General features: G+C 40.6%; 2 protein-coding genes across 6 annotated transcripts in view; one reads left to right on the top strand and one right to left on the bottom strand.

Annotated features, from left to right (window-relative positions):
- Nucleotides 1-3,199, top strand: part of pkn2b (protein kinase N2b) — a 30,694-nt gene extending 27,495 nt beyond the window's left edge. For both annotated transcript variants that reach the window (XM_076278411.1, XM_076278412.1), the window contains exons 19-22: nt 318-460; nt 632-739; nt 850-930; nt 1,128-3,199. In XM_076278411.1, coding sequence (XP_076134526.1) covers nt 318-460; nt 632-739; nt 850-930; nt 1,128-1,331 — 536 coding nt within the window. In that variant the 3' untranslated portion in view covers nt 1,332-3,199. The remainder of the gene's footprint in view (nt 1-317; nt 461-631; nt 740-849; nt 931-1,127) is intronic.
- Nucleotides 3,200-7,187: 3,988 nt separating this feature from the next.
- LOC143116992 (kynurenine--oxoglutarate transaminase 3-like) lies at nt 7,188-20,943 on the bottom strand. Of its 4 annotated transcripts, none has more exons than XM_076278414.1 (14): nt 20,694-20,943; nt 19,863-19,954; nt 19,675-19,739; nt 19,444-19,588; nt 16,244-16,393; nt 12,010-12,096; nt 11,777-11,902; nt 11,296-11,416; nt 10,432-10,508; nt 10,142-10,231; nt 9,089-9,275; nt 8,799-8,872; nt 8,494-8,580; nt 7,188-7,985 (listed from the first exon to the last, which is right to left on the bottom strand). In XM_076278414.1, the coding sequence occupies exons 2-14, from the start codon at nt 19,950-19,952 to the stop codon at nt 7,932-7,934; spliced, it is 1,353 nt and encodes a 450-aa protein (XP_076134529.1). In that variant the 5' UTR covers nt 19,953-19,954; nt 20,694-20,943; the 3' UTR covers nt 7,188-7,931. The 4 variants fall into 4 exon arrangements, with proteins under 4 accessions (XP_076134529.1, XP_076134530.1, XP_076134532.1 ...); XM_076278415.1 differs by lacking the exon at nt 20,694-20,943 and adding an exon at nt 20,316-20,684; XM_076278417.1 differs by lacking the exon at nt 20,694-20,943 and adding an exon at nt 20,202-20,288.
- Nucleotides 20,944-22,621: the final 1,678 nt, after the last annotated feature.

The raw sequence follows: 22,621 nt of genomic DNA on the forward strand, positions 1-22,621 counted from the left end.
GGAAACAAAAAGAGCATGTGACATATAATGGCCAGAGGAATGTGGACACTCATTGTTTCCAAATAAATCTTAATGTTTCAAAATGACATTTCTGAGTGCTGTACAAAAAGAAACAATGGTACAGAATAAATCACCTGCCTCTGAGCAGGTGATTCATTGAACTCCCACACAAACTGTGTAGCTGCAGCACTAAGCAAATGTTGATGTTAGTCAGGTACCTTCTCCCTTCAGCACCCTGAGAGGTGTTCTCCCAGGACTATGAGTCATCGGTGTGCCTTTTGAGGTTTGACCGTTTCGCTCGGCCGGTTTGTTCTCAGGCATGGGGTTCCGTGACCGCACCAGCACGTTCTGTGGCACGCCCGAGTTCCTGGCTCCGGAAGTGTTGACAGAGACGTCGTACACACGGGCAGTGGACTGGTGGGGTCTGGGTGTACTCATCTTCGAGATGCTCGTCGGGGAGGTGAGGTGCTAATTAACAGAGTGGCAATGAATGTAGAGTGTTAGCATAGTAATGTTGAGTTAGCAAACTGTATTTTAAGCAGTGCTGATGGCCCATTAAGAGGGTGTCTGATAAGGCCAAGCAGTTCTGTTGACTTATCTATTTTGTATGTGTGTGTGTCTGTTCATTCAGTCACCATTCCCCGGTGATGATGAAGAGGAGGTGTTTGACAGCATTGTCAACGATGAAGTTCGCTACCCACGATTCCTCTCCACAGAAGCCATCTCTATCATGAGAAGGGTATGTAGGCTGACTAAACCATGCAGATCTGTTATTCCTGAAGCTCCTTTTCTGACAGAAGTTAACATCATTGATACATTATAATTGAATGTGGAATATTGTGTCCACAGTTGTTGAGGCGAAACCCGGAAAGGCGTCTGGGAGCTGGGGAGAAAGATGCAGAGGAAGTGAAGAGGCATCCTTTCTTTAGAGTACGTGCTCCCGCATCCCACATACAGTAGTTGTCTAGTTCAACCTCTTAACCTGTACAGCATTTGAGTTATTTTGCTCTTTTGAGCAAAGGCCATGGCACTACTGCTAGAGTTAGCATGTCAGCAAGACTGCTAACAACATGTTAGCAAGTGATTGACTGAGCGTCTGCCTCTTGTCTTTGCTGTGTCTCCAACAGAGCGTAGACTGGAATGGCCTCCTGACTAAGAAGGTGCGGCCACCCTTCGTCCCCACCATCAAGGGAGCCGAGGACGTCAGCAACTTCGACGACGAGTTCACCTCCGAGGCACCCATCCTGACGCCGCCCCGTGAGCCCAGGATCCTCACCTCCAACGAGCAGGAGATGTTTGGTGACTTCGACTACATCGCTGACTGGTGTTAGCGACTCCCATCCAGCCTTCAATTACAAAACGAAAAAAAAAAAAACACCAAACCAAACGTCAACTCTGCCCCGCCCTCTGTTGTCATGTTCAATACTGTGAACCCCCACTCACTGAACAAGCAAGACTCGCCCATTGCAACGAGCGGTCAGGGTCGTCCACCCACCGCCATCCTACATTTTTATGGATTTGCTCGTTTTCTTCCTCTCCTCCTCTTCCCTGTGCCATTGAAGGGACTCGGTTTTTTAAAGGAGGGACAATTTTTAACTAAAATCAACCGAAAAAAATCTGTACCCACAAATATGAGTATATGTATAGGTGTATGCCCTATATGGTATCCATTTTGTCTTGTCGGAGCACTGGGATTGTTTAAAATGGACTCCTTTTGTATAAGATCTCAACTGGATGACTCATGCTTTTGTGTCATTTTCCCCCTCTTGTTGGTATGCTGAGCTTTGTCAAAGTAATACTTTTTTTTTGTCACTTAATGTAAAACAAATCCTCCACCTTTTTTGTTCATGTAAAAAAAACACTATGCTAATATTTCATCAGCCTCAAAGTCAGAGAAATGTGCCTGTTAATGGAAGAGGCTGAGTGTATCTGAGCGGTTATTGGACTGTAGTCTAGCCTGGTGGGGGGGGGACCGTTTAAGTGCTTCCTCTCTCCACATATGGACTGAAAAAAGACCTCTGTGCACATCTAAGACAATCATTGGCTGTCTCCCCATTCACAACACTACATTTTCCCCTTTTTTATATTTATGTTTTAATTTTTTTTATTCTCTTGTTTTTCTTCACCCCATAATGCCTTAAATTCTCTCATGGATGAAGGGCTTATTAAAACGCTAATAGTCAGGTACTAAAAGAAAACTACCAAAGCTAGCTGCCAAATACTCCTCCCGCTCAAGGTCTTTAGGTAATCAACAAGACATTGGCCAAGATGGAAGTTAATGGATGTGTGCATTTAAAACTTCAAGAAGTTGTTTCACAGTGGTAAAGGAAAAAAATGCATTGGGTTTTCAACTATTTGATGTTTTTTTTTTCCAAACTCTTCCAGATCCCTGTTAACAATCATGTACTCTTACAAAAAAAGTAAGTTATAGTTTTATACTGTATTTTTAGAGTAATAGCATTTTGAATCTGCTGTATGGTATGATCTGTTTTTGTTTTTAATATATGGATGTATGGACATCAAAAAAGGAGAGGGCAGCTCGAACTTGAGAGCGATTCTGAACTTCTCAAAACGGAATGTAAAAATGTATATTCATCAGAATGAAAACAAAGTGTATATTTTTTTTCTTTTGTTTGGCATGCATGTATGCCAAAACAGGCTGTATTTTAAATAGTGTTTTTTAAAGGACCTTTGTAGTCTGGCTCTTTTGAAATATCGCCTGAACTCTGTCCGTTATGGGATGCCATGTGAAGAGGGACTGGCTCTGGTCATCGTTTTTGCAGACTTGGATGTTGACCTCATTATCCTCCCTGGTCCCGTGACATTGTAGCACTTGGGCATTGAAGTATGGAGGCCTGGGGATGCAGATTGTTTAATGATGCTGGCTGGTTGCCCCTCCTTGGACTAGGGCATGTGGACCCACAGTGCATTGGGTGGGCCTGGACTATGAGGACGTCTGAGGTAGCCCCCCACCCTCTCACACACATACAACCAAGGGAACCACACTAACTGGTTCCACTCAGTGGATCACCAAAAAAACACTCAATAGAACTTTCAGCTTGATCCTGGTCGTCTTGTCTACGTCCCATCCACCCCGACCTCTCGTTTTCCTCTACACACCACCCCCCACCCCTTCCAAAGGAGCTTCTGTGAGGAATGTATGCGCTGAATAAATGGATGGAGATCCTGTGTTTTAGAACCTGTTTTCATTGGACTTACTTTTTTATGAGCACACCTGAATGGGAAAGCCTGAACCGAGAGGTGGGATCAGGGAGATGTTAGAAGGGCAGGATTAGACGTAAAAGGTCTAAGCTTAAAGGTCAGAGAGCAGAGATTGGCGGGGGGGGGGGGAAATACTCACCTCACCTCACCTTTCCGATGGCTGGCTTTAACAACAGAGAACAAACACATACAGAGACAGTTAAGGTAAGTACAACCAGCCAAACTTGAAAAACCAGATGGGTACTTGCAAGGCAAATGAGTCAGTGTTGGTTTTCTCCCACGCTTCTGCTGTACCCTGTTTGGAAAGGACAGAAAGGGGAGAACAACATGCATGCACATGAAATGCACACCCCCCTCCTTCCTTCCTCATACACTTACACACATACAGGGTCCCTCAAATTGCTAGTCAGCTCATAGCAATGTCTGGACACATTCCAAAAAGATTTGGTCACCTGTTAACTGCTCTTGAGCAAAAGACAACCTCCCCAATAAAAATGACAAAAGCTTGCTGAACTGGTCTTGTAGCACAGGTGAGTGTGGGATGGTTGAGGCCAAACCATAGTGCAAGTGGGTGGGAACTGCTTAACACCAGATATGGGATGATTTGTAGAAACATTGAACCATCCTTAGACCAGTTGGATGCCCTCCTGGAAAATGTGCCGTCTTACATTCTCTTACTGTTAATAGAAAAAAATGAGTCACTGTACACACCCGGCAATGTAACCCCTGCTAAAGCCTCAAGCATGCAAATTTGGTCAGGACTTAAATATTTATCCGTCCATTGATTTACTCAGAGCTCAAATAGTGTGCTAAAAGGCCACCCGTAGACGGTCTCTCCTCCTCTCAGGTGTTTATTCCAACCATACTTCATCTCACGATTCCAGTCAGCAACATGTGCAGCCAACTAGGAATCACACCAAACTGAACCAGGTGTTTGTAAGGCCTTGGCAGCCACTGCTCAAATCAAATAACCCTCATATGTGGGCTGTACCTAAGAGGCCAGCAATGGTCAACCAGGCCCAATTGGGGAAGGAGGGTTGGGGGGGGGGGGGGTAGGTCTCAGAGGGAGTCTCCATAGCAACACTGACGGACTGGCCCTCTTGGGGAAACTGGGGACACGGGACACGTTTCCCACACAGGAAGAGGAAAGGGAAACTGGGAAGGAGGCTTGCGAGGAGAAAACTCCGCCCTGCTGTGCCCAGCCTTCTGGGAGCACCAGCAACTCCCTCTATCCGGTGGCAGGAAGACCGAGAAAGAGAGAGAGAAGGGGCCACAGGGTCCAAACAGTGGACACCAGAGAGATACAAACGGGAGGAACAAACAGGGCATCTGAAATTAGTCTTATTCAGAGCTGATAATAGAACTCTCTTTCTAAGGCACTCGGCGTTCCCAGTTTTCACTGTTTAAAAGTTGAAGTGTCATTGGCCATGTAGGCCAGATTAATTGTTTGTGCTGACTCAAGTCCCCTTGAATTTCTATACTAGTGCGGCTCTGAGGAAAGGGCCGTTATTTAGCAGCAAGGGGAATGCAGACTGTGAATTCAGATCGATGCCCCAGAGCCAAGACAACCTTGCTTTTCTGTATCTGTCCCCCACAGGGGCAATGAAAAATTCAAATTCCTCACATTTCAACACACACTGAAAATAATGGGTCTTGTTAAATGGCTGTAATTTTCAGAAGATCAACATGTTATTTTCCCATGGCAAACCTGAAGTCAGTATTTCTGATTTGGAGATTTAACGCAACCTGAGATGGCTTGTTTCTAGACTTTCACATCTATCAGTTTTAACAGTGATAACCTGGGCTACTGAGGACCACTTCATAGAGTATGCTTCCATCTAGTGGCAGACTTCCTGCATTAAACTGAAAACCAACCGGACCAAAAAACTAAGATTACCAACTTACATCATTACATTCACTTATCACCACTGAACCACAATATCATTAACATCAGAAAAAGACATTTACCTTAAACTTAATTTTTACACCATATTCTAGTGTTGCAATGTAAGTGTGACATTCACACTAAACTCCTGTTTCTTTATAGGTGTGTCCTTTTGAGTGTGTGAAAAATATATGACCATTTGAAGAGCCAAACCAGAAGCTCAAGTTGACCAACATACCCATGCTAGTTATTTTACCCTCATAAAACTCTTTGTTACACTGAGTGTTATGAGGTTAAAATAACTAGCATGGATATGTTGGTCAACACGAGCTTCTGGTTTGGCTGCTCTTCAAGTGTAATAATTATTAGCCATACATTCTATGGCCCTATGTCCAAGAATTTCGCTGCAATTTTATGTAAAATGTTTTCACATTTTTATTGTCCATTTTGATAAAAAGAAAAAAAGACGTAATGGTGGGCAATTGGTTTGCACTGAGCCCCAACATTAAAGGAACCGTATGTAAGAAATGTAATTCAATTAATCATAAAATGGCCCTGATTTGTCACTAGACATTAGGAAATCATGCTAATTTCAAATACTTATATCACTGACAACAGTAGTCAAGCCAGGATATTGTCATTTAAAAAAGTGAAGTTGCAGCCCTCAACTGATGTTGATGTTTACATATTTGTGTTTTAGCCTGATCCGCCACCCTCCACCTATCTAGTAATCACAAAGTCAGTAGTGTTTCGGCATCTGGGTTGCCAGCTCTGCTCTAGTTACCACATCTGCGGTGTACACCGCTCTACAGTATTTTGAAAGTGATTGTAGTACCACTTTTGGGCAAAATCCTACATACGGTTCCTTTAAACCAGTTTAATCATTTTCAGCATGCAGCTGCTTTATCAATTCAATTAGGCAGGAGTATGACAAATATGTTTTCACAAATTATGATAAAAAGTCAGCACTTTTGGAATTTGTGCCTTTTTTTTTTATTCTTTTGAACTCCTTCTAGAGAGTTCATTGGATTTCCTTGACATTTGGATGGAATAAACTTCAAACATATGTGATGATAAATTACAAAGGAATCATGGATATTTAGAAGACCATAAATGGCAGGAATTTGATTGGCATGAGACGCCACACACCAAAACAGTAAGTGGACATAATTGTTCATATTTGTTTGGATTACCAAATGGTCACTAATAGGCTACTGCTGATTACACCAATGAGTCATTCACATTGGAATAAGTTACTAAGTTCTGCTATGACAACACTGCTCTATGCAGTATTCTCTGCAAAAACATTTAATTTCCCTATCTTTACAAACACATGACACAATAGCCTAGTGATAATTCTATTGACCAATGTCTATCTAAGCCAAAAGTACTCCTTATGTGATTGTATAAATGCTGTTTAAATTGAATAATACAATTAAAACACAAGTGTTAGGAACATTTGTTGTGATTAGATGTATTTTCACTTAATTAAAACAAACCAAATAGTTTGATTGATATTATCTGTAATGCACAATAACATTATGATTTTCGAATATTTCGAATATATCAGACAGCGTCTACTGACTACTTCTGACTAGTGCAGGGGTGTCAAATATCAGGCCCGTCAGCAGGTTTCATACGGCCCACCAGATGTTTTGGGTAGGAAGGGAAAATTAGAAAAAAAGATATTCACATCCAGTTGTCTTCAACGTGTTACAGTATAAGCAATATCTCTATGATATGATAAATTGATTAAACCTAGCACTACAAACCATCCTCAGCAAGGAATAAGCAGAAAAACTAACATGGAAGTAGGGCATTTCAAGAGAGAAAGAGTATATGACAGCAGTATATTATTGTGTACTGCTCATAAGTGATATAATCAAACAATACCCATGCAGAAAAATGACAATGACAGCCCCCTACAAGGTCTCATTACAACAAATCCGGCCGACTACCTAATATGAGTTTGACACCCCTGGACTAGTGTGACTTCAACAAATTGTGAGTTAATGTCTGTGGTACCACAGTGGTATAGAACTTGGACTCAACAAAGCAGGAAAACAGACACAAACACAGATAAAATACCAAGCTAGTTTGTGTTTAATGCTGGAAGATGTAGATAGTGTATTAAAAGTTTCAAGATTTTCTAAATGAAATTAACCATTCTAAATTAATTGCATCTTAAACAAAACCAGTGACTATGTTGCTAAATCAGGTCTAAAAACATTGGTCTCTACAGAGATAAATCAGAGCCAGCTTGGTTTTTTAAATCTTACAGCAACAGAAAATACTAAATAACATCTTCATTAATGAAAACAAGAGGGAATAATAAACTAGGCCTACCTCTGAGTGTTTAACGCCTTGAATTAAGTTTGTCTGGTTTACACTATGAATGTCATCAGTGCTACAGTATACTCTGTTAAGGTCCATGTGTTGTGTCAAAGCTAAATGGTCTTTTTAAATACAAACTGACAGGGCTACAACGGACATGCAACTGAAGTGTTCCATTCGCAGTGTAGGCTATGCTACAACAGTTAGCTTCCGCTATAATTAAAGAAACTGGTTACCCAGACGTGATTGCAGCACTCACTTTCGAAAACCATTTTTAAGCTCCAGTAACAGAACCCATCAGTTGCAAGCCTGGTGTAGCCCGGCTGTAAGGCTTCCTTCAGGCCTTAATGCTCCATGCCACATTCAAAAAATGGCCTCAATCTGATAAAAACATTTTTTTTAACTACATTTCTAAAATCTGATTCAGATCACTTCAGCATGTAGTATGAACGCAGAGCATTGTCCGTTCTGGTCCAGTCAAGCATAACATCTACTTGTTCCAGTTCCTCAGGATAGTCTCGGCTGCATCCAATGTGCTGTCTTGCTGCAGTGGGCATGTAACAACACAACACATGTCAGAAGACAAACTTAAACTAAACAACCTGTTGTATACAAATTATATTAACTAGTCTTTCTAACTCTCAACGGACTTGGAAATATATGTCCACACCTATTTTATACAGTCTATTGTCTCCACCTGTTTGACCATAGTAATAAGAGACTCCCAGTGATCTAGTCTGGATGTTTCCTAATTGTGTAATTGCATGTGCTAATTTTTGTAGCTGTTCTCAGAGCCTTGGAGAGCTCAACGAATTCTCATTAAATGTACATGTACAGTAGATATTTTAGTCATTATAAGTCATCTTTCCAATCATAACACATCCCAGTAGTGGAATTACTGGTACATTTGCCATTTTGATTTGAGGGTGTCTAGTTTAAAGGCAAGATATAGTAGGTTACTAGGCCTACAATGAAGACCATGCAGTTATTTTTTCACTTTCAAGCTGATTTATAAAGAACTGTTCCAGAGATTTAAGTTAAGAATCCTTTACCTTGATGAAACACAGGCGTATATATTTCTCAAACTGCCTCTTTGAGTCATCGCCACAGAAAGCAGTTACTGGAATGGCCGCCAGTTTCTAGATGGGGGGTGGGGGAATTGGGAGAGAGACAAAACAGAAAATAGTTACTCGCTGACGTACTCCTGGGGGAACAGCCTGGGGCATTACTTCACTGCTACGGTAGCTGCTGATATGAGTATAAGACTGATGACAGCATGCTGGGGTTAGGTTTGTGAGCCGACACGCGAAAACTCAAATGGCTTGTTTCACTGCCTCCTCCTCCTCCTCCTTCTCACCTTCTCTTTGATCATCCATTTGATGAACTTGTAGTCATACGCCTCATCGTCCCCCATGTGCGACAGGTCCTTATCTTGAGTGGAACACAGGGAACAGTGGTTACCGTTTTCATAGCTACATTACTAAAATCTGGCTTGTTGGGTTGTGGCTTTGTAATATAGCCCTGAATTTTCTCCAGCATCTTTCAAATTCACACACTGTATAAGGACCGGTTTTGAAATACTGCACATCAAAATACATGATATAAATCTAAATATTAAATTTCATAATAAGGGATAAAAAGTCTCACTGAGTGCCGTAACGTCCACAATCATGAAGTAGCCCCCTTCCGGCACCACGGGCGCCATGCCGACGGAGCGCAGGATGCTGGCCAGGCGGTCCCTCTTCCCCTCCAGCTCGTCGGCCAGCGAGGAGAAGTAGCAGTCGGGCTGGCCCATGCGCTGGTAGTCCATCATCAGGCCCTGAGCCACTGCCTCCTATTGCAGTACCAGCAACAGACAGAGGGGTCAGCAGAGCACACTGAATCAAAGGAGGTGCACCTCTAAATTTGGATGGACGCTGTGTCATTTCCTCTTAATCGCACACGTGGTAACTCACACTACGTTTCAGCCTCTCACGATACAGTGCCCTCCACAAGTATTTTCTCAGAATAAATTTGCTTCTCTTCAATGTATCTGTACGCACACACTGCATGTTCAAACTAGAAAATCACACACTGCATGTTCAAACTAGAAAATCGGGCCAAAATCTTGTCTGACCAGCCTAAAAGTAACTTTTGATGAACATACTGACATTAACATGGGTCTTTTATATCTGCACAATAGCCCCTTAAAGGCTGATTAGCGTGAGGAAATTATTTCATCAGTGTTGTCAGTGTGTTTACCTTGTTCATAAAGCAACACAATCCTCTGCTGATTGTCATTAACATGATTCATCATTCCTCTTGGTGTATAAACTGTAACATGCACCAAATACTTTTACGCGAGGTGCTTAGCACTGGTGAGGGACTTAAAAATAGAAAGGCGGCGCACACTCCATGGATATATATTATTTTATTGATGGCGATGTCTGCCAGGTGTGCTGCTGTTGGGCCTATACACAGATGCCTGCCATTTTCCTGTTTTTGGATCTGAAGAAGGCCTAAGGGTCAAAGCATCATCAATAAAATAATATTTCAATAATTACTCCTTCTAGACACACAACCTAAGCATTTCACTACATATTGTACTTTGTTGTATATGACAAAAATTAACAAACTAACTAACTAACTGAGCCTCAAAAACAGAAGGGTAAACACTAGCCTGTAAGAAGTAGGTCATGGGATAATTCATCGTGCACTTGCCTGTAGTGGAGTAGGACAGGTGTATAGAGTGTTCTGCATGACTGTTTGCAGGTGCTTGATCAGGTGTTCTGGGCCAATAGACCAGCCAAGCTGCAGGACAAGAGGAATAAAAATAGCCTCCACTTTAACCCATTCATGTGATAAGACTTCAGACATGCTACATATTTTAGGGGGAACTGTGACACATTGTTCTGGTTTAAATTCTTCGATACCAAAGACAAGCACTAAGCCTTTCCTGTCTGCAGGCTATGCACCTTGTGAATGAAAAATAAGAGTCAGCTGACACACACCTTCCACCCAGTCACACTGAAGGTCTTGCCTGCACTGCTGATGGTCACCGTCCGGTCCCACATACCTGGCAGAGTGGCTGACAAAGCAAACCAAAGTAAGTATAACAGTGCAACCTTCTTGTCTCATCTTCTCTCAACACTTACTTAGTGTAAGTAGTCCACACGTACCAAAGTAGTCCACACGTACCAAACCGATCCCCCCCCCCCCAAATTCCTTGTTTGTTTACGCAAACCTGGCCAATAGAGCTGATTCTGAATTCTGGTTAGTTATGAGTTATACATACTGACATACTGTTAACATATTAACATATGTTACTGAATATAAATGCCAAAACACATTAACATGTTACTGAATAGAAATGCCAAAACACATTAACATTATGTTACTGAATAGAAATGCCAAAACACATTAACATGTTACTGAATAGAAATGCCAAAACACATTAACATTATGTTACTGAATAGAAATGCCAAAACACATTAACATATGTTACTGAATAGAAATGCCAAAAGAGGGTAACAGTTCAAGCATGCAGAAATCCTCTCCAGACACAATGTTTAAATTGCTTCTGTGCTTCTGACGCAGATGACCCAACACAGTACCTATTTTGATATGCTCATGGCCTTTTTTTTTTTTTTTAAGTGTATTTTTTGGGCTTTTTGCCTTTATTTGGACAGGACAGTGGAGAGTGACAGGAAGCAAGTGGGAGGGAGAGAGAGATGGGGGTGGGATCGGGAAATGACCGCAGGTTGGATTTGAACCTGGGTCCCCGTGGGCACTCGGACCCGTATATGGTACGAGCACTGTAGCCTGCTGCGCCACAGCGCCCCCCCATGCTCATGACCTTTGACCCCACACAGTACCTATTTTGATATGCTCATGGCCTTTGTAGATGAGCCACTCGTACACCTCGTCGCTGAAGCACAGGGTGTCATGTTTGATGCAAAGGTCTGCGATGGCCTGGAGCTCATCTCTGGTGAAAATCTGCCGGGGGAAGTGGTGGATTGTCAGTCAAACATGTTTCTGTCAGCTTAAAGTCAACAACGGGATGCAACCTCAGGGCCCGGAGGAGAACCAAAACGACACTTTTGAACAACAAATTAGAAAGCAGAGGATTTGTCCGAAAACAGTGTTTTGAAAAATTTTGCCAGTATAGAAAGGTTTTTCAGAGCATGTCATATTGAATAAACCAAATTGAATAAGGCTGTAAACATCAGAAAAATCAGTTAACTTTACTTTAAAATGACATGGAATGAAACACTAAATGCTGCAAAGCCTTGAAGTGGCTTGCAGACCCATCCATTCCAGACTTATCTATTCATGGCACAGTTGTCATAGCCTCACCTTTCCTATGGGATTGTTTGGTGTGTTGATGATGATAGCCTTTGTCTTTGAGGTGAATTTGCTGGCAAGTTCATCCTGATCCAAAACCCAGTCTCCGCTGGTGATGTCTGCTTTCTTGCCTGACTTCTGAGTATGGAAACAACCGGGTCAGAGAGTGTCAATTTAGAGACTGTGGTTGACGGTTGATTCTATGTGAAAGAGCTGTTGAAGTTCACTCAGGGGCGCAAACCTACCAGTCTGAGGGGGATCAATACTGGCTTGCCTCCAGCCATTCGTACCATTGGAACATAGCAGTCGAAAAAAGGCTCAATAATGATAACCTGTAATTTCAGATATACACAGGAAATGTATTCAATTCCTTGTGCTATAAGAATAAGATTTCCCACAGTGGCTGATCAACAACCAAGCTTATTTATTATATACAAGCTTATTTATCTTTACACAACATGATGCAGGATACAACAACAATTCAAGTTGGTTAAGTATGCTTTTGCCTAAAGAATGAAACCTAAGGACCACTGCTGAAAGGAAAATAAAATGAAGATTTGCGCATTAAAACAATACATTGATGCAACGGTTCTCAAAATGTGAGGCGGTCCCTACTTGTGGGGAAAAAAATTTGGCAAATTTGGAAAAAGTGGAAAATATCATACACTCAAAACAAAACTACTGCACACAAACAAATGAACTATCAATAGGCTATCTACATAGGACTACAGCTATCTAGCGAATATTTAGACTACAGTATTCTAGCGATTATTTCATCGATTATAATCGGATAAAAAATAAGTTTGCGTTATTAAGTGCAATTTATTAATATGCACAACAATCATGCTGTAGGCCTAAACTAGCCCTAGTCACTTCAAAGTAAATTCATATATTTCATGCATAAGAACTGCAAATATATCCTCCAAAACTGCAGTTTTGAAACTTAAAGTAATGCAGTCTCGCGCGCACGAGAGAGAGAGACGAGATGAGTGTGTGTGCTGAGTTTTTAGTGTATTGCTCACTTGCAATGCTCACTTACATGCATTAGTTTACTACTTAAAATTTCGACAACTTAACATAATTTCGATTCACGACATTAGGCTACAGCCGCTACTAATACCGTACGTTCTAACTAGCTAATACATTAAAGGGAAACTTGGCAGGATTTCCGCCTCTGCTGGAGAAATTGTGCATTATGCTATTTCAAACTGTGGAAAAAGGTAACGATAAAGCACATGGATTTGTTTACAAGCTAGCAAAACGGTTAGCATAAGTTCGGCAGACAATGTGGATGTTGCAAGGGAGTTCCTTGTTTCTCACTTCTCTTTCCGGGACGGTAGTCTCAATGTTGCAAGGTTGGTTTTCCGCCTGGGGACGCTAGGGGCTGCGGGAAAAGTCACCAATATTCACCGGAACAGGTCATTTAACCATCCAAATTATTTCTAAACGGGTTTATTACGTTGAAATAGTTGCCAAGGTCCCCTTTAAATTAGCCAACATCAGTGTTTACGTTGCCTTGTATCGGCGGCTACGCTTGGTGTAAGCTGGTGTTAACAACTGGATGCTTTCGGTTTAGATGTTGAATCATCGTTGTGGTACGCTAGTTCTGCTTGGCAGTGGACATATTGCGCCTTGTCTTCTTTTCTAAGTTTGAAATGATCCCAAAACGTTGGACATTCTCTGCCTTTTACGGACGGTTTCAGTCATTTCGCCCACTTAATTCTGGGGGTGCATGTCAGTAATAACAGTCCGTGTGTGAAACAATAATCCCTAAGCTGAGCAGGCCACGTAACGCAAGTGATAGGAATTAAACGAAGCTTAGAGGCAGAGAATTTTCCTCGATCATTTTTTGTAATCGAATTATTCGAATTACTCGAGTAATCGTTTCAGCCCTAAATTAAAACAACATCAAATCCAGGGGGTCAGGAGGAAAACTTTATGTGGAACCATAGTGGGAAATAATGTTTTAATGTCGTTACCATCTTGTTCACTCCTTTCAAAGTGGGATATGACAGAAAGTTTGAGAAGTTTGACAACCATTGCATTAATGCATGGTCAGGGGCCACCCACAATGGCCTTATGGACCACTGGTTGAAAACCCCTGCTATAAGCATAAGCATTCATAAGTTTCATGTAGTCAGGTTAGTAAAGTTTGGAGTGGCACTATTTGTTCTGAGCTGAAGTAACAGAATCAGATGTATTTGCCTAGTTACTACAAACAAGAAATTTGTTTCCGGCCTATGCCGTCAATCTCACTTCACAGACAATATACAGAAAATATACATAGAACATACAGGCAAAACAGTATAGGCCATATCTGAAATACAATATGGACGATATACAGACCATGTACATATTGTCTAGGACAGAGGTTCCCAACCTTTTTTGGCAGATGACCCTATTTTGAGAGAGAGCGCATCTCTCGCCTGGTTGTTTTGATACTTTGCTTGAGCATTATTACCCATGATGATCTCATGTGGGATGTCTACAGTTAAGAACAAAATTATTCATACCCCTGGCCAATATTGATTTAAAGTTGATTTTCTCTTGACTGATATGTTTGTTCTGACTGAAAATGACACTGCCACATGACAAAAGGTTGTAAGACAATGTCAAAAAAAAAGAAGTGTTTTTGTCTTTTTAAAATTTTTATGAAAAATGGCGTGTCAAAAATTATTCATACCCTTTTTTAACAATCACTGGAACATCTTTATTTGCATTCACAGCTCTCAAAATGGTTCATATAATACCTACCAAGCTTCTCCATGTCTCCACGATGATTCTAGGGCCTGACTCTGGCCTCATGCTCACTTTTTTGACAGATTGAGGTCTGGACTATGGCTGGGCCACTCTAAAATGTTGATATTGTTCTCTGTTAACCATTTCTTGCCTTGTTTGGCTGTATGTTTTGGATCATTGTGTGGTTTAATGGTCAAATGCTGCCTATTGTGGCAGGTCTCTCGGCACACTGCCTGATCTTATCCTCCAGAATCTAGCCTCTTGTTTTAGTGTAAAAGTCACCACTTTTTTTGATTCCATATTTCTCCCATATTGTCTTGCAACCTTTTGGCATGTGACAGTGTGATTTTCAGTCAGGACAAACATATTGGTCAAGAAAAATTATCAATTAAAAAAATATTTGCCAGGGGTATAAATAATTTTGTTCTTAACTGTATGTTTATTTTTACATAGCTAGATTGTAATAAAGGATCTGATTAGTTACTTAACTTATCATGTTTATATTAGGGCTGTCAAAATAACTGATTCATTTCGATTAATCAATTTGAGAAAAAATAACTGATTAAAAAAAAATTGTGGAGATTAATCGATTCCGTATGACCTTTGACCCCGAGCCGTTCTAGTCAGTAACCATTAGACTGTAAAATGAAGGAGAGAGAAGAAAATGTGCTGCCTAGATCATTGATTGGAACATTTACTTTTAAAAAATGGCCTGATGGTGTTGATTAAAATAAAGTGTTGATTAAAATAAAGTCCTCTGCAATGTCTGCAGCAAGGAATTTGCATATCACCGGAATTCGTCAACTCTAAAGTCGCACATCAATGCAAAGAAATAGTGTTGACATTGAGGGGAGTGTCAATTTATTTTCATTGTGTCCCCTAGGTTATATCTGTGGCCTTGTATGTGAAAAAAACTTTATTTCCTTTATTTCCTCAGCATATTGAGTCATACCATAGATTATTATGGCCATTATTTGAACAGTGAAAATAATAATTAAAGAGTTTTTGAACTTTAATGTCACTAATGCTGATTATTCAATGATTCATTTGAATTTAAAATACTTTCACACCAAAAATTATATATGCGATTAATTTAGATTAATTAATCACAGAGTACTGTATGTAATTAATTCGATTACATTTTTTAATAGATTGACAGCCCTAATATATATATATATATATATATATGTAATGTCCTGGTCAATTGTAAGATACCCAATATCTCAGCCGACCCCCTTTAAATTTTGGGTGACGCCACATGGGGTCTCGACCCCAAGGTTGGGAAATGATGGTCTAGGACAGGGGTTTTCAACCAGTGGTCCGCGGCCCACTTGTGACATTGCTGGTGGTCCCTGACCATGGATTCAGTAATGTACAATGTATGTTGTTTGGGTCATTGCAGCTTCACTTGGGAAATATAAATAAAAGAAGCGTGATTCACGCGTGAGGTCACGTGAGAATCACGCATGAAGCCGGACAATTGAAAGTTGTACCCACTGTAGTTGCAATGTGGGAATCAGTATTTTTATTCAGTGGTGGTCCTGGGGTTATGTAATTAGTCAGAATGGTGGTCCCTGGGTCACAATCAGTTGAAAAGCCCTGGTCTAGGACAATATACAAATAATATACAGCCGTTTACAAGACAAACAAACTGCATTGAGTGCAATGTGATAATGCAAACAACAGTAATGTGCATCATAGGAGAATAGAACTGGACTATCAAAAAGGAGCTTGTCCTACCTCATCCCCTTCCTCCACCAGAGCCTGCATACAACTGAATAAGGATCCATAACCCCCGACTGTAACTAGGATCTCTTTGAAGGGATCAATCTGCCGATCATACACTTTACCATACACTTGCGATAGGGCCTTGACCAAAGATGGATGACCCTATTTACACAGTCAAACAGAGGAAAGCAGTAAGTTACTGATAGACATTGGTTATAGTTAAGTTTAGGAAACAAGTGTTAGTCATTAATACATAACTATGTGCAGTGTTTCCCCTAGAAATTTTTCCAGCAGCGGTGCTGTTGATCGTAGGAAGCCCCCCCCCCCCCCCAATATGTTTTTTATTCCTCCCTTTAGTCAATCTCAGCATGGGTGTCTTAACTTTTGCACAGCACTGTATAAACTATAGACTTCTCTTTCATGTCATTACACTGTATTGGTGCTGTGCAAGTCGAATTGAGTGCCTGTCACTTTAATGCCGTGACGGCTTGCTTGATTCTCACGGTTTTAAGCTAAATTAGTAGCGTTGTTGTGCATGGTGCATAAGAATATGTGGATGAAATTAATTATGTTTCCCATGTCATTTGGTAAAATAAATGCTCAAAAACTCGAAGAAAATCTATCTTGGATTATAGCAGATAAGTGTCTTGTATCATATCTATAATTTTGGTGAGCTCTACAGGAATTACAAACTATCTCAGATGTAGGCTAAATGGTTGCGTATCCTATTACTCAAATTCAATTAAACCCACCAATAGGCTAGCTAGACCTTAGTTTCACAGCCTAGGTATGTTAGCAACACGGCTTGAAAGCATTGCCTGTATCACAAACAAAAACGAAACAATGCGTGGAATTTATCTGGGAATAGGCTGCTACTGAAGGTAGGGGCGAGCTATCTCGCTGGTGTGTTTAATTTGGTTCCTTGGTTAACATAATGTAGGCTACGTTTTTTTGCACAAAATTGCGTCTGCTAATAAACTTAAACATAAACACAAACAAGCGTGATCTCCTGTGGAATCCTGACTGCGCCTTCAACGTTAGCCTACTATTATTTGTTGACATGAAACATGAACGAACGGCAGCTGTTCCTGAAGTTCACTTGCGTCTATTTTTTTTTTTTAATTAGGCAACTTTTTTTGCAGTGGCGCTTGATTTCCAGGAGCGCCGCTGATGAATACATTGTAGGGGAAACACTGATGTGTATGTATTAGTGCTCAATAAGATCTCGATTAAAGGAGAAATCCGTTTTCACATAGATCTCCGTTTCTCGAGGTCACCGAGTACTGTCGGTACGAAACAAAACAAAAACAATCGGTTTTACCTAGCACCTGGTTGCTACAACCAGCAGCTAATGCAGCCAGGCAGCTACAGCACACACCATGTACATGCCCACAGAGTATAGGCTGTAGCTGCCGGGCTGCATTAGCTGCTGGTTGTAGCAACTTGACCTAGGTAAAACCGATTGTTTTCGTTTTGTTTTGTACCGACAGTACTCGGTGACCTCGAGAAACAGAGATCTTTGTGAAAAACTCACCGGATTTTCCCCTTTAAGCACAATTACACATGCATTAGGTCTTACTGAATAGGTGATTTATTCTTCGGAGATCGTTGATACGCAACTAGTTATCCTTGATCTAAGGTCTTTGATATATACAGTAGTATGGATCAAAATGGAAACGTTATAGCCTTCTAATGAATTGTCTTAATATGTTACTATTATGTCACTATAAGTCACATATTTAAATAGTGTATTAGGAGCCTTTCTATTTTGGTCCATACTACTTATCAGTGACCTTAGGTCAAGACCAATTAGTCGCTTATGAAGGATTTACCAAGAATAAATGATTCAATGATGCATATTACAAACATTGTTGAGCACTATACATTACCGTAGATATAGCTTATACAGATATTAACAATGTGGACAACGTATTTCCTAAACTAAAGTGTTACTCTCATACATTAATAACAATGTCACATTGAGAATATTGGGAGCAAAAGCTCAAACATCTCCACTCCAGCTCAATCCACATAAACCTATACATCCACAAAAGGATCCAGGATTACAACTATATTAATGAGTCATTCACTATGACGAGGGTCTTGACTGAAAAAACACTGAAGTTATTTTTATTTCATGCCATTATCTTATGACATTAAATGCTCTCTATCTCTATTTTCCCCATAAAGTTGAGATTCCGCTCTCTGTAACCATACCAAAAGGTTGCATTCTGATGACTATTATGAATGGCTTATTATCACAGTCATCAACAACCCTCACCAGATATAACCAGTTCTACCAGGTGCCCCTCCTCCTGTGCATTCTGTCAACTTTTGAATTCCTACAACTATATGAAGAACCTATATTCCATGTGTTAGATCCCGTGAAAGCTGTGTGAGAGAGTTATGTGGGATGTGAGATGAACTATAACCTCAGTCTCCACTCTTATCTCTTCACCAGAGTGTGTGTATGAGAGAGTGAGTGTGTGTGTGTGTGTGTGTGTGTGTGTGTGTGTGTGTGTGTGTGTCTGTTGAGACCTGCTGCATGGAATACTCCTACTTTCCATGGAGGCTAACTCCTACTAGCAGAGGTTGTGAATCAGGACCATTGATTTGATGTAGATCATGTACATTTCTTATGCTTATGCATTACTTTATTATTATATTGTAATCTGTTTTTTTCATATACATGTCCTAGATTTATAATTAGGACCAAATTGACTGATTTCTGCGCATCTCTGCCACCCCCCAGATGTGACTATTTGTGTATGAACACAGCAATGAGAGGCTTTCCAACCTCTTGTCTACTATTTGCTCCAAGTACTCAGAAATTATTCAATTAGCATAACATTTGGCCAGGTGCAAAGCAGGGTCCTCTTGACCAACAACCCTACAGGTTGTAAATAGAAGGACCAAAAGGCCCATCTAGCCAATTTGCACAAAGGGAGTTACCGAAAAGAAAGTATAGCCATAGCTTTTTTAGTGGGTGTTCATAATCATTAAATGTTTTGTATATATTGTATATACAAAAGCCTTGCATACTGTTACTGTATTGTTACATGCTTTGCTACTGCCTATTATGGAATCATTAAATAACTTATTTTGCAACTTTTTTGGAAGCTATCCTTCGTTTTTTCTTATAAGCCAAATAAGTATGGCTGCAAAGGAGGCAATACTAAGAATTTTCTATACGAAGACACTAAGATTCTTACAAAGCCTCGTGTGTACTGGTTCAGTCTGTCCACAGCTGCTGCCTGGGCAAGCCCTTCTTTGACATATGAGGGAGGTGGAATATCAGGGTAGCCCTGTCCAAGGTTGACAATGGTTGGGTCTGCTGCCACAGATGTAAAGGCAACCCTGCATATTATAAAGGTAAAGCACATTATGTCAGAGGTGAAATCATACTATAGAGGCAACTAAAATGGACACTAGCCCATGCTTACCATACATTCTTGTCCAGTCCCTCAATTCTCTTTGCATGTTTATGTCTGGGGTGTGCCATGGTCATCTTGACAAAAAAAAGACATGAATGAGTCACCAATACAAGAAATAAACATATGGTTCTATGGACGGTGTTTGTGAATGCAATACGCTTTCTGAAGGTTGTACAAAGGCAGGCTATATGACTTACTTGTGTGGATGATATAAGTCTGGCAGGGTTAACTCTGAATAGTGGATAAGTAGAGAGGCAGCATCGAAGTGTGAGGTGTGTGATGTTCATATCTGCCCAATTAAATGTAGAAAACAGCAACACGCAATCATCAGAGTTCCTTGAGATGCAACAACATTGAGTATACTCACTATCACCACTATTGGGACGCCAAAAGACACTTCACGTTTATTGTCAAGACATCTTACCCCTTTTTAGGTCGAATGTATGCAGAATCATTTCATGTTAACTGCACATTAAACAAACACAGTAAACGTTATGCATTTCAGGACAACTCGCCAATGTTACCTTGCTACCTACCAGTAAGTGTTCAAAAGACCTTACTTAACGTTGACCAAAGAGGAATGAACCAATGCATTCATTCGCGTAACTGCAATGCCAGGCAACAATAGCTAATGTTTAATTCCCACTAACCTGTTTCACGTTCCGTGCAACCTACAAAGCCGCAAGACTGTTATGTTTGGAGAGATTCCAGAATTACGACGTAATTATATTTCCGCCCATGGATATATATACGTTTCCGCCCCTTAGGTTAGCCAATCGTGTTGGTCACGTATCTTCATTTTTCACGGTCACATAAATTGAATTCATTCAAAAAGAGAGTGCAACTTCAAAAAATAAACAATAATTTACTCCTGTTAGCACGTAGAGAATTTTAAGCATAAAAGTCATTCACTCGCTTGCTTGGTGTGTGTGCACCAAAGAACTCAGAAGACTGTTTGATAACTCTTTGGCTCACAAAATATACTATTCATTTTAATTGGATACTAAGATAATATTTAGGCTACTTACATTTAACAAAGTATTTGCTGAATGAATCTGATAACTTTTAGTTTGTTATGTTATGGAATCCAGAAGACGTACGTCCCACGTGCACAATCCCGGAAAGAGAGTGCAATGCATGCACTGATCTGAGTGCACGCCAACCGTAAAACATGGATCAAAACTGCCTTACCATACGGGATTGTGTACTCAATCGAAAAAAAAGTCAACTTTTCTGCAAAAGTCGTTCAATATAACGTCTGAATTCAACCATTTTAATACACAAATAATGGATGTGACCTATAAGCACTATCTAACTATGCTAGTAGTGTTAGCGCCAGTCTATTAGAAGGCTGAGGTAGCGCTCTCCACATAGCCTTGGTTTCACCAAATATGGTAAACAGGCGGAGCTATATTATGATTAAGTATCTTTCTCCGCCTATCTAGATAATACCGTCCCCCCGTCCCCAGGTGGCGCCAAATACACGATAAAATAAAACAACACAGGATGGGATGGAGCGTGTGCGACTGGCACAACTTCATTTCGAATCTTTGCTAAATGGATAACATCTGCAGAGTGAAATCTCGTTTGAGGGTAATTTTACGTAATGTTCTGGCCAGTTCCATTCCATCCATCCTTTTCACTTGTTATAAACAGTGAACACTAAGTAAAGCTAAGTCACATTGTTGTGATAAAGATCGACATATCCATAAATACTGAGGAGAGGTAAGATTCCCTTTGAAGTTTAAGTAAGGTTAGCTGTTGCACTCCTGGCTAGCTGGATGAATGACAAGTTTGTAGCCTACATCAAATTGTAGTGAAAGCGTGGGTCCTCATCCCACACAACCGTTTTTATTGAACTTTTCTCTACTTTAATAATTTAATATGTATCAGTTGGTAGTTATTCTGCTAATACATACCGATGTGTTTACAGTTACAGAGTGCGTTACAGTGCGTTTTTATGCTAATTACGGCAATCAATGTAGGCCTGGATTAGTAGGACTAACCTAGTGGTGAAAAAGTTCCAATTAAAATGTGATTTTTTTCCACTTAAAATATAATTCAAACAATATTTGTTTCACTTTGTGTGGTGTAGCCTACTGTAAGTGAACGTACAGTAGCCTATCTCACAAAAGTGACTACACTCCTCACATTTTGTAAATATTTTATTATATATTTTCATGGCACAACACTGAAGAAATGACACATTGCTACAATGTAAAGTAGTCAGTGTACAGCTTGTATAACAGTGTACATTTATTGTCCCTTCAAAATAACTCAACACAGGCATTAATGACTAAACCGTGATGTTACAATGTCTCAGGTGTGAATGGGGAGCAGGTGTGTGAAATTTGGTGTTAGTCTCACACGCTCTCATACTGGTCACTGGAAGTTCAACATGGCACCTCATGGCAAAGAACTCTCTGAGGATCTGAAAAAAATAATTGTTGTTCTACATAAAGATGGCCTAGGGCTAGGCTATAAGAAGATTGGCATCACCCTGAAAATGAGCTGCAGCACGGTGGCCAAGACCATATAGCGGTTTAACAAGACAGGTTCCACTCAGAACAGGCCTTGCTATGGTCGACCAAAGAAGTTGTGCGCACATGCTCAGCATCATATCCAGAGGTTGTCTTTGGGAAATAGACGTATGAGTGATGGCAGCATTGTTAGATAGATAGATAGATAGATAGATAGATACTTGATTGATCCCCAAGGGATCCCCAACCTGTTGCAGAGGTTGAAGGGGTGGGGTGAGGGGGTCAGCCTGTCAGTGCTCAGACCACATGCCGCATACTGCATCAAATTGGTCTGCATGGCTGTCGTCCCAGAAGGAAGCCTCTTCTAAAGATGATACACAAGAAAGCCCGCAAACAGTTTGCTGAAGAAAAAAAGCAGACTAAGGACATGGATTACTGGAACCATGTCCTGTGGTCTGATGAGAAACCTTCAGTAA

Source organism: Alosa pseudoharengus, unplaced genomic scaffold (genome assembly GCF_046254945.1).
Source record: "Alosa pseudoharengus isolate Yale_2024_CS ecotype anadromous, Long Island Sound unplaced genomic scaffold, YU_APseudo_1.1 YU_APseudo_1.1_scf_11, whole genome shotgun sequence".
NCBI lineage: Eukaryota > Metazoa > Chordata > Actinopteri > Clupeiformes > Clupeidae > Alosa > Alosa pseudoharengus.

What these genes read in the sequence shown, in the direction of transcription:
- LOC143116992 (XM_076278413.1), bottom strand. Translation starts at nt 20,120, where the DNA reads ATGATTCTGCATACATTCGACCTAAAAAGGG. An exon ending in CAAACAATCCCATAGGAAAG is followed by an intron (nt 11,417 to 11,776) that starts GTGAGGCTATGA and finishes TTCCCCCGGCAG; the next exon opens with ATTTTCACCAGAGATGAGCT. An exon ending in CCTGTCCTACTCCACTACAG is followed by an intron (nt 9,276 to 10,141) that starts GCAAGTGCACGA and finishes GTACTGCAATAG; the next exon opens with GAGGCAGTGGCTCAGGGCCT.